Consider the following 12,553-nt stretch of genomic DNA (forward strand, 5'->3'; position numbering starts at 1 on the left):
TGTATTATTTAGAGCACCGAAGTGCGTACTGTGCCGTGCTGGCAGACACCACCAAGCACCCAGACGTGGGTTAAGAAGCGCTCCACTGGCGCGTGGCGCCACACTGGCGGTCACAGCAATGAACGCTGATTCATGTGTAACACGTTGTGAGGATAGTCAGGCACTAGATAGCAGCCATACACCTTATGTGAGCAATCAAACAATAGGGTGGGTTATTTAAAGGACGAATTGCACTCATCAACATACACACGTATACAATTGTACACTAGCGCATGGCCGTGTGGTCATGCGAAGCTTATGTAGCTGCAGTACGTATAGGACCTTCCAAAAAAGGACCAATGGGAAGCTGCCACAGAAGTTTAGCACCTTCAGGAACTTCCAGGAGGACCAATGGGAACCGCTGCAGCATCTGAACATGTGACCCTCGATCTCCAATGAGAGATCTCACCCTGGACATGCTCAGAAGGGAAAAAGCAGGACTTAGTTCCAAAAGCGTCCGCTCGCCGCTGCCCAGCACTGGCTTTAAAGGCAAAAGCTGGAAAAGCAACAGCAAGCCTAAGCACAGAGTGAGACTGAGCCAGACGCAAGGACCGACGTCTCCGCTGAGCAGGAGAAGAATAGGAGACTGCAGACTCTACTGCGACAGGAGAAGAATAGGAGACCGCAGCAGAAACGGCCTGAGATTCCCCCTGTGCAGAAGCGGGAACTCGACCCCTAACACTCAATATATGACAAAAGCTGATACTTCAATATAACTAATGTCAGTATTGTGGTTTTTTTCATAATTTCTCCATATTTGCATTGTTTTTAATATGTTTATATGTTATATCTTTCTATGTGCAGACTGGACTATAGGCATAGGTTACTTTTCCCCTATCATCTGGTTGTAACTATCTGAATGAGATTTACCTGTCTGACTTAAGAAATTTATTCAAACCCCCACGGTTGATATTTGACATTGACCATGATTAAGACCTCACAGTCAAAACATGTCAGTCTGTAATCTTCTGGGATTCTTCTGTGTGTTTCCAACATGCCATTTTAATGCGTTACCGATAAAACTTCACATTTACAGTTAGGGCCAGAAATATTTGGACAGTGACACAAGTTTTGTTATTTTAGCTGTTTACAAAAACATGTTCAGAAATACAATTATATATATAATATGGGCTGAAAGTGCACACTCCCAGCTGCAATATGATAGTTTCCACATCCAAATCGGAGAAAGGGTTTAGGAATCATAGCTCTGTAATGCATAGCGTCCTCTTTTTCAAGGGACCAAAAGTAATTGGACAATGGACTCTAAGGGCTGCAATTAACTCTGAAGGCATCTCCCTCGTTAACCTGTAATCAATGAAGTAGTTAAAAGGTCAGGGGTGGATTCCAGGTGTGTGGTTTTGCATTTGGAAGCTGTTGCTGTGAGCAGACAACATGCGGTCAAAGGAACTCTCAATTGAGGTGAAGCAGAACATCCTGAGGCTGAAAAAAAAGAAAAAATCCATCAGAGAGATAGCAGACATGCTTGGAGTAGCAAAATCAACAGTTGGGTACATTCTGAGAAAAAAGGAATTGACTGGTGAGCTTGGGAACTCAAAAAGGCCTGGGCGTCCACGGATGACAACAGTGGTGGATGATCGCCGCATACTTAATTTGGTGAAGAAGAACCCGTTCACAACATCAACTGAAGTCCAGAACACTCTCAGTGAAGTAGGTGTATCTGTCTCTAAGTCAACAGTAAAGAGAAGACTCCATGACAGTAAATACAAAGGGTTCACATCTAGATGCAAACCATTCATCAATACCAAAAATAGACAGGCCAGAGTTAAATTTGCAGAAAAACACCTCAAGAAGCCAGCTCAGTTCTGGAAAAGTATTCTATGGACAGATGAGACAAAGATCAACCTGTACCAGAATGATGGGAAGAAAAAAGTTTGGAGAAGAAAGGGAACGGCACATGAAGCAAGGCACACCACATCCTCTGTAAAACATGGTGGAGGCAACGTGATGGCATGGGCATGCATGGCTTTCAATGGCACTGGGTCACTTGTGTTTATTGATGAAATAAGAGCAGACAAGAGTAGCCGGATGAATTCTGAAGTGTACCGGGATATACTTTCAGCCCAGATTCAGCCAAATGCTGCAAAGTTGATTGAACGGCGCTTCATAGTACAGATGGACAATGACCCCAAGCATACATCCAAAGCTACCCAGGAGTTCATGAGTGCCAAAAAGTGGAACATTCTGCAATGGCCAAGTCAATCTCCAGATCTAAACCCAATTGAGCATGCATTTCACTTGCTCAAATCCAGACTTAAGACGGAAAGACCCACAAACAAGCAAGACCTGAAGGCTGCGGCTGTAAAGGCCTGGCAAAGCATTAAGAAGGAGGAAACCCAGCGTTTGGTGATGTCCATGGGTTCCAGACTTAAGGCAGTGATTGCCTCCAAAGGATTTGCAACAAAATATTGAAAATAAAAATATTTTGTTTGGGTTATGTTTATTTGTCCAATTACTTTTGACCTCCTAAAATGTGGAGTGTTTGTAAAGAAATGTTTACAATTCCTACATTTTCTATCAGATATTTTTGTTCAACCCTTCAAATTAAACGTTACAATCTGCACTTGAATTCTGTTGTAGAGGTTTCATTTCAAATCCAATGTGGTGGCATGCAGAGCCCAACTCGCGAAAATTGTGTCACTGTCCAAATATTTCTGGCCCTAACTGTATTTCACCATGCTGGAGATTCTCCTTTCTATATGGATCAGAACATTAGTGCCTGCTGATTAACTGCAGAAATCACATGATATATCAACATTGGGTAAGTGTCGAAAGTCCGATGAGGGAGGTGATTATAAGCTAAAGCTATATTACTCTGGGGACTTGGGCATGTAAAGGGAGTCTGTCACACCCGAGATGTAAATTAAGCTAATTAAACAGTTTATATGGAACGTCGCCCCTATAAAAATCATACAGGCAATATATATTTCATAGATATAATTACTTTTAAAACTCGTTACATTCCATGACAAATTAGGAGGCTTCAGCGCAACCTTGGCATGCCCAAGTGCTCAGTACACCTTTATCACCCCTCCATTTGCATACTGAGTAATTTTCATGATTTTGATTGACAGCACGAACTTGGTCAGAGCAAGCACTGCCTGAACATTGATCACAGTGCTGCGCGTTCACACTGACTATAAAGTAGTCTTTTGCAAACTGCTGAGTCATAAAACATCAATGCAGTCTAACTAGCTTTCATTAGATTGTAAAGGTACCGTTACACTAAACGACTGGCCGTGATCGTTGGTAAGTCGTTGTGTGGTTGCTGGGGAGCTGTCACACAGACAGCTCTCTCCAGCGACCAACGATCATGGGAAAGACTTCGGCATAGTTGAAACTGTCTTCAACGATGCCGAAGTCCCCCTGCAGCACCCGGGTAACCAGGGTAAACATCGGGTGCAGGTCCGCGCTTAGTAACCCGATATTTACCCTGGTTACCATTGTAAAAGTAAAAAAAAAAAACACTACATACTCACATTCCGATGTCTGTCACGTACCCCAGCGTCCACAGGGTTAAAACTGCTTTCGGCAAGAGCACTGCTAATGCACGCGCTGCTGCCGAGAAGCTTCCCTGCACTGACCGGCAGTAACAGCAGTGACGTCATCACTGTGCTCTGCTTTCCGGCCGGCACTGACAGTCAGTGCAGGGAAGCTCTCGGCCGGAGCGCGTGCATTAGCAGCGCTCCTGCCGAAAGCAGTTTTAACCCTGTGGACGCCGGGGGACGTGACAGACATCGGAATGTGAGTATGTAGTGTTTTTTTTTGTTTTTTTTTTTACAATGGTAACCAGGGTAAATATCGGGTTACTAAACGCGGCCCTGCGCTTAGTAACCCGATATTTACCCTGGTTACAAGTGAACACATCGCTGGATCGGCGTCACACATGCCGATCCAGCGATGACAGCGGGTGATCAGCGACCAAAAAAAGGTCCTGATCATTCCCCAGCGACCAACGATTTCCCAGCAGGGGCCTGATCGTTGGTCGCTGTCACACATAACGAGATCGTTAGCGGGATCGTTGCTACGTCACAAAAAGCGTGACGTTGCAACGATATCCTTAACGATATCGTTATGTGTGAAGGTACCTTAAGGCTGTGGCAGATGAAAGCTGGTTGTCTGACACAATTAGATTTTCTAGAGAATAGACAAACATGATTTATTACCATGTTGATGTCTCAATCTCTGTATACACTGCACCAAACTAGTTCTCTGTATATAAATTAGGAAGCACTTGCCATGCTTTCATCTCCGAACCCAGTGAACATCTGCTCACTAGGTGTGGGGAGGCAACCGAAGCTGCGGAGTCGTAGGAAACAGAGACAGCTCTGATATGTTGTTTGTAGGCTGAAATTCCTTTGTACCTGCGGCTAAGGCTACTTTCACACTCCCGTCGGTACGAGGCCGTCGCAAACCGTCGGCCCGACATACCGACGGACGGTGTGCTAAATGTAGCACAATGTGGGCAGCGGATGCAGTTTTACAACGCATCCGCTGCCCATTGTGATGACCGGGGAGGAGGGGGTGGAGTTCCGGCCACGCATGCGCGGTCGGAAATGGCGGACTCGACGCACAAAAAAAGGTTACATGGAATGTTTTTTTGTGCCGACGGACCGCCAAAACACGACCATCCGTCGCACGACGGATGCGACGTGTGGCCATAAGTCGCAATGCGTCGCTAATGCAAGTCTATGGAGAAAAACCGTATCCTGCGGGCAACAATGCAGGATGCGTTTTTTCTCCAAAACGACGCATTGCGACGTCCGTCAGAAGACGCAAGTGTGAAAGTAGCCTTATATAACAGCTCTAGTTAAAAGTGAAGTCAGTAAAAAAACAACAAAACAATGTATTGTTATGTTAAAAAGACTCATCCCCTTCACCAAAGATACTTTAAGACCTCATGGAGGGGCAATAATATATGAAATAAATGGAAAGCATAAATAATTAGAAACAGCAAAAAAATATTTAAAAAAAAGCATATGTACAATATACAAAAATAATTTTCCACAGAAAGAGGAAAGTAATTTAAAATGTTTTAGCAGTATTTTGTGGTCATAAAAAATTATAAATTAAAAATTGTGAAAAATAAACACGTATTTCTTATTTTTCTTACCATTTGCCACTGATATCCAAAAACAAAAAACAGGAAAATAAACATGACGTAAAAAACAGGCAAAAATTATTTGAATAAACAAATGAGAAAAAATATAGAGCCATTAAAAAAGCTATACGATGAAATCTAAAAATGTGATTCGTGAGAAAGGGGGGGGGGGTAATAGCATGGTCATTAACTGGTGAAGAATCATTATACCAACCTGAAACCCACTGCATCCAGATTACATCGTACTTCCCAACAGTGGGAGTAAAGTCTTGCAGACAGTAACAGTAGAGTGTTTCTACATGATCTGCTTCAGCTTCCAAATAGTTTTGGGCTTCTTCTAAGAAGGGCTCTGTCATGTCCACCAGCTCGATGTTATTAAAAAAATGTAAGAGAACATGTTTGCTCACTCTTCCAATGCCTGAACCACAATCAAGGGCAAAGTCAGTGCCAGCTTTTCCAGGACCCTAGATGGAAGGAAAAAGAATACACTTAATTATATAATTAGTGATTAGCAAGCACTAAAATGCTCGGGTGGTCGCTACTTGTGTCGAGCAGATTGGTATACTCGGATACCTGACCCGAGCAATGGGCCCAATGTAAGTCTACGGGAGACCCGAGTATTTTAAGCGCGATCCCCCCCCGGGAGATTACCTGCACTGCATGGGCATCCCCAATTATGCAGGTATGAGCATACTGTACATGTACCCCAGTTTTTACATCTGTCTTAGTCGTGTAACTCTGGTCTTTTATATAGTGATTTACACTATGTAGTAACTCTAGTTTCAACCAGCCCTTCAAGTGGCCACCTTTGAAGGTTGGATGAAACTGAGATATCATGGATTTATCAGACGAGGAGCCATAAACCCCTAGAATATAAAAGCCACAAGGACTTAGATCAAACCACCACAGGCAGAGTTTCAGTAAACCTTAATGTTTTACAATGACAAACAGCAAACATATATATTCTTAGAACTGTTTGTGAAGTGAATAAACAAACATTTCTCAAGATTGTGTAACTATGAGCATTGTCTGACACATCTGTAAATGTTTTACTGGAAATGCAGCTATGTAATTGTCTGAATGCATTCGGTATAACGTATTTTAATCTGGATTCCAAATCGCCATTTGAAAATTTGTCATTTGTACATTTGATGCAGCCAAAGTTCTTGCTCTCAAGGAGAGAAAGTAATATAGTGGACAAAGAAATAATTGTAATGAACTACAGAGCCAAACTAACAGCATTGCTTTATCAAATTTAAATGAAGTGTATTGTGTCCAATGTGAGCAACCAGGCAACACAAAAATGAGCTTTTTAAGTGAGCTCTTTAAGGTACACAAATGTTATGAAGTCTTTGCCAACAAGGATGTCATTTCAACAATAATAATAATCTTTATTTTTATATAGCGCTAACATATTACGCAGCGCTTTACAGTTTTGAACACATTATCATCACTGTCTCCTATGGGGCTCACAATCTAGAATCCCTATCAGTATGTTTTGGGAATGTGGGAGGAAACCGGAGTGCCCAGAGGAAATCCACGCAAACATGGAGATAACATACAAACTCTTTGCAGATGTTGTCCTGGGTGGGATTAGAACTCAGGACCCCAGCACTGCAAGGCTGCAGTGCTAACCACTGCGCCACCATGCTGCCCTTTGTGGGGTACCTTTTTTAAAAATATTCTATTGCAATCACAGCACCCCTTGTTCAAAATTCACCGGCCTATAACAGTACAGAGCACGTTCACCCTGGTCATATAGTGTCAGGTAAACAAGAGATATTGCAGGAGACAGAATTAAGAAGTAGGCCCAATGTAGGAGTGTGGGTCTCTGAGACTTGTAATGGAGTGCATGGCCTGACAAGCATTTGCTAATGGGGGGGGGGTAAATATTTCAGAAATATTTCATGGGGATAATAGATAGAATCTCATGGCTTTCAGTTTCACCTCTATGCTGATGACACACAGATCTACATCTCTGGAGCAGATATCACCTCCCTACTAACCAGAATCCCTCAATGTCTGTCCACTATTTCATCCTTCTTCGCTAGATTTCTGAAACTTAACATGGACAAAACAGAATTCATCATCTTTCCCCCATCTTACGCGACCTCCCCAATGAACCTATCCATTACAGTAAATGGCTGCCCACTCTCCCCAGTCCCACAAGCTCGCTGCCTCGGGGTAATCCTTGATGCTGATCTCTCCTTCAAACCACATATCCAAGCCTTTTCCACTTCCTGCCGCCTTCAACTCAAAAATATTGCACAAATCCGTTCATTCCTCAACCAAGAATCTGCAAAAACCCTAGTCCATGCCCTCATCATCTCTCGCCTTGACTACTGCAATCTCCTGCTCTGCGGCCTCCCCACTAACACTCTCGCACCCCTCCAACCTATTCTAAACTCTGCTGCCCGACTAATCCACCTGTCCCCCCGCTATTCCCCGGCCTCTCCCCTCTGTCAATCCCTTTACTGGCTCCCCATTTCCCAGAGACTCCACTACAAAACCCTAACCATGATGTACAGAGCCATCAACAACCTGTCTCCTCCATACATCTGTGACCTCGTCTCCCGGTACTTACCTACACGCAACCTCCGATCCTCACAAGATCTCCTTCTCTACTCCCCTCTTATCTCCTCTTCCCACAATCATATACAAGATTTCTCTCGCGTATCACCCCTACTCTGGAACCCTCTACCACAACACATCAGACTCTCGCCTACCATCGAAACCTTCAAAAAGAACCTGAAGACCCACCTCTTCCGACAAGCCTACAACCTGCAGTAACCACCGATCGACCAAACCGCTGCATGACCAGCTCTATCCTCGCCTACTGTATTCTCTCCCATCCCTTGCAGATTGTGGGCCTTCGCAGGCAGGGTCCTCACTCCTCCTGTACCAGTTATGACTTGTATTGTTTAAGATTATTGTACTTGTTTTTATTATGTATACCCCTCCTCACATGTAAAGCGCCATGGCGCTATAACAATAAATAATAATAATAATACCCTTGGCAAAAAATTGACTGTCTGAAGCAGCACGGAACACATGAATCCTGGTGATCTAGTGGTGGAAAATGATGAGAGGTGTAAGAAGGCTTCATTAAAACCTAGACCCAATTGAAAGGAGCGTTTCTCCAACATTTGTAATGCCCATACACTAAGTGCTTATGGGCTGACAAACATTTCCCCAGGGGGGATACATTGATTAAAAACATATTATGAGCATCCTAGACACCCTTGCCAAAAAATTGACTGCCTCTAGTGATACACAAGCCGAAAAGCCTGGTGATCTAGTGGTGGAGAATGAGGAGACATAAAGCTAAATCATAATGAAATAAAACAAATAAATAAAAAATGTGAATCCACCCATGAAAGTAAATAACAAAAGGATGGGGCGAACACAGGTTCATAGATTTGAAGCCTGAATGTGTCCAACGAGATATGTTTGTCCCTAGCCACTGCTCAGAGACAGGGCTAAAAATAAAAATATAATATAAAAGTTTTGGAATAATTTTCTATTGTAGAGGTATACACTACCTCATTAGAGGACTGTCCAGAGATTGGGAAAATGGAAAATATAAGAATAAATGGGAATAATATACTTACATCTCTTTTTTATGACATTTTCCCCTGTGTAACATTTGTTTTGGTTTCCAGTTAGTTACGGGCATAATAGTTACACCCTTGCCAAAAAAAAATTGTGACTTTGGCATTACGGAATCCGTTCACTCTGGTGCTCTACTGGGTGTAGCTGATAAGGAGGAGGATAACAACAAACAGACCAAATCTGGAAGCGTATTTCTATGTGTGGTTTTGAAGAGGTGCATGAGAGTACACCTCTCCAAATCAGAGAATGTATTTGAGGTTATGTTTCGCTGTTTTCACTTGGTGGTGTACAGAAGTTTTTCCCAATCCAGCCCTTATTCATTTTTATAAGAGTCAGCCTGGCGGCATTTTCAGTTGACAGGCGGATGCGCTTATCTGTTATAATTCCACCAGTGGCACTATAAACCCGCTCTGACAGAACACTAGCAGCAAGGCAGGCCAGGACCTCCAAGGCGTAGAGAGCCAGTTCATGCCAAGTGTCCAGCTTGGATACCCAATAATTAAAAGGCACAGAGGAATCCCGGAGGACGTTTGTACGATCTGCAAGGTACTCCCTCAGCATCTTCCCAAGCATTGCACTTCTTGTGACAGCACCCCTTGCCTCTGACAGGGACGAAGGGAGGGTCTGAGAAAACTGTCCCAAAGCTTTGCCATTGTTACCTTGCCTGAGCTGGATTGTACTTCTGTCTCTCTCGCTTGGACTCCTTGGTTGTACAACAAACTGACATCTGCTGCCAGCGTTCTCACATGGGAATTTTCTAACTAATTCCGCTACAAGGGCCCTCTGGTACTGCAACATTTTATTACACCTCTCTGCCTCTGGCAGAAGAGATTGAAAGTTCTCCTTGTAGCGTGGGTCTAGAAGTGTCACCAACCAGTAATGAGTGTCACCCAAAATTTTAATAATGCGAGGTTCAGGGGAAACGCAGCGCAACATAAAGTCAACCATGCGTGCCAGACTGCTAACAGGCAAGACTTCCGTGTCCTCACCAACAGGATGATTGACTATGCTGTCCTCCTCCTCATCCTCCCCCTCCCTGTACTCAGGCCATCCCCGCTGAATAGATGGTATGACAGCTGTGTTTGTATTACCCTCTATAGCGCATGAATGTAGCTCCTGTTCTTCCTCCTCCTCCTCCTCATTGACTACCAATCCACGTTGAAAAGACATGAGGCTGAGCTGAGTGTAATCCCCCTGTATGGTTCCTTGCTCCATGTCCTCATGCTCTGCCTGCAATGCATCCTCTTTAATTGTGAGCAGAGAGGTTTTCAGAATGCTGAGAAGCGGGATGGTGATGCTAATTATGGAGTCATCGCCGCTCAACATCTTGGTGCAGTCCTCAAAGTTTTGGAGGATGGTACATACTGTGTGTCAGACATCCGTATCAACTCCTGAGGTCTTATGTGTGGAGTCTGAACTGAATATCGACGGCCTTGTTGATGTTGGTAGTCAACAACTGCCCTCTTTTGCTCAAAAATCCTTTCCAACATATGCAGCGTACAGTTCCAGTGCGTGGGGACATCACACACCAGTTTGTGAGCAGAAAGCTGCAAACGCTGCTGAAGCATGGCAAGGGCGGCTGAAGCTGTAGCTGACTTTCTAAAATGGGCAGACAGACAGTGTACTTTCACTAGCAGGTCCGGCAGCTCCGGGTAGCTATTCAGAAAACGTTGAACCATGAGGTTAAGCACATGGGCCAAGCAAGGTACGTGTGTGAGCTCACCTTGCCTCAGAGCCGCTACCAGGTTACGGTCATTGTCACACATGACCATGCCTGGCTGTAGGTTCAGCGGTGTCATCCAAATATCTGACTGCTCTTTCAGCACTGTCCACAACTCTTCTGCATTGTGCGGTTTGTCACCTATGCAGATTAGCTTCAGCACAGCCTATTGCAGCTTGGCTGAGGCAGTGCTGCAGTGCTTCCAGCTTCTGACTGATGTGTTGATTTCAGAGATGGAGGATGAAGAGGAGGAGGCGCAGGAGCTGTATACTGGGGGGCAAGCCTGATTGATGTAGAGCCACCAATCCTTGGCGTGGGGAGGATGTGTTCCATCCCAAGGTCCAACTGGGTCCTGGCTTCCACTATGTTAACCCAGTGTGCCTTCAATGAGATGTACCGTCTCTGCCCACATGCATTTGTCCACGTGACTGTGGTTAGGTGGAATTTCCCTGTAACAAAATTGTTGAGGGCACCGGTAATGTTGTGGGACACATGGTGGTGTAATGCCGGTACGGCACTCCGGGAGAAATAGTGGCTACTGGCGACCGAGTACCTTGGGATGGCTGGAACGTTGTTAGGTTGTGGAAAGCTTCCGTCTCAACGAGCCTAAAAGGCAACATTTCTATCACAAGCAGAAGAGAAATATTAGAATTTAGGACTGTGGCCTGTGGGGCGTTGGCTGGGTATTTCCGCTTGCGTTCGAAAGACTGGGATAAAGACAACTGAAGGTTGTGCTGGGACAAGGACGTAAACAGGCTTGATGATGGTACTGCTTGACTGTGGGCAACAACAGGTGCAGGGCTAGAGGCATCTTCACATGCACGGTGTACTGGGGATAGGCATCTACGCAAAACAGTGGAAGAAGCAGTGGTGTCACCTGCAGACAGTGGTCCTGGAGCCTAGGGTTCGGACCACAAAGTCGGGTGCTTTGGTGCCATGTGCCTGATCATGCTGGTGGTGGTCAGGCTGGTTGTATTGCTACCTCTGCTGATGCGGGCATGGCAGGTGCTGCAAATGGCCTGTTTGGGGTTATCGGCAGAGTCTTTAAAAAATAACTTGACTCAGAAAGATCTAACAGTTGTAATGGCAACATCACTCATGTTGGTGTTACGGGGAATGGATGCACGCCTTCTATCTGTGGCCACCAAACTGCTTCTTCCTGCCTGTGGGGTGATATGCCTCTTTCCGCATGTATGCTGCTGCCCTCGCTCTGTATGTCCTCCTGCCTGGTTGGTTCAGTCATATTCATCCACCACCTCGTCTTCCACACCCTGCTCGTCCTCCTGATTTTCTGGCAATTGTGTCTCACAATCGTCCACCTCCTCTGACACTTTCTCACCATCGCCTTCGTGTGACCGGGGCTGGTCAAAGCTATGGGCATCTCTACATGCGATCTCATCTGTCCCCACTTCAAGTTGACCGGCCGAGAGTCCAGAATCTTGGTATGGAAAACTGAACAGCTCTGCAGAGAGTCCTAGTGTGAGATCAGTTGTCTCAGAGCACTCGGCATGGTGGGAGGAAGGAGGATCAGGGTGAGAAATATCCGTGCCACACTTACAGCTACTTAGACTTGACCGTGTGGAAGACGTGGTGGTGGCTAATTGACTGGAAGCATTATCCGCTATCCAACCAACAACTATTTCACAATGCTTTGGCTTCAATAGTGGTGTGCTGCGGTCCCCTAGAAACTGGGACAGGAAGGTCGAGTGAGAAGATGTGGGTCTTTGTTGTGGCCCACTTTCACCTTGGCCATCGCCTCATCCTCTGCATGCACCATCAGCATCACGTCCACTTCCCCTTCCCTTGTCCCTTGCCTTGCCCATTTTAAATGGACTATTTCAAAAACTCAACACAAATGTATTTATTTGGAACGAAATAATATCTAATCAGTATGCCTACAAATCTACGATTTTTCAAACACAAACACCAGGGCTCAGCCTGACATAGCAGACTGTATGCAATTTTTTGTTTTTTTTGTGAATTTAAATTATGCAAAATAGTGCTGTATATAATTAGAGTAACAGACAGCAAAAACAGTTGAAAAATGGCCTAAAATGCCCAAA

General features: G+C 44.7%; 1 protein-coding gene across 1 annotated transcript in view; it reads right to left on the reverse strand.

Moving 5' to 3' along the window:
* Window positions 1-12,553, reverse strand: part of NTMT2 (N-terminal Xaa-Pro-Lys N-methyltransferase 2) — a 683,026-nt gene that overhangs the window by 11,310 nt on the left and 659,163 nt on the right. Inside the window, exon 3 of the mRNA XM_069735933.1 lies at window positions 5,373-5,622. Within this exon, the coding sequence (XP_069592034.1) occupies window positions 5,373-5,622 (250 nt within the window). The remainder of the gene's footprint in view (window positions 1-5,372; window positions 5,623-12,553) is intronic.

The sequence above is a fragment of the Ranitomeya imitator genome, chromosome 8 (genome assembly GCF_032444005.1).
Source record: "Ranitomeya imitator isolate aRanImi1 chromosome 8, aRanImi1.pri, whole genome shotgun sequence".
Classification (NCBI taxonomy): Eukaryota; Metazoa; Chordata; class Amphibia; order Anura; family Dendrobatidae; genus Ranitomeya; species Ranitomeya imitator.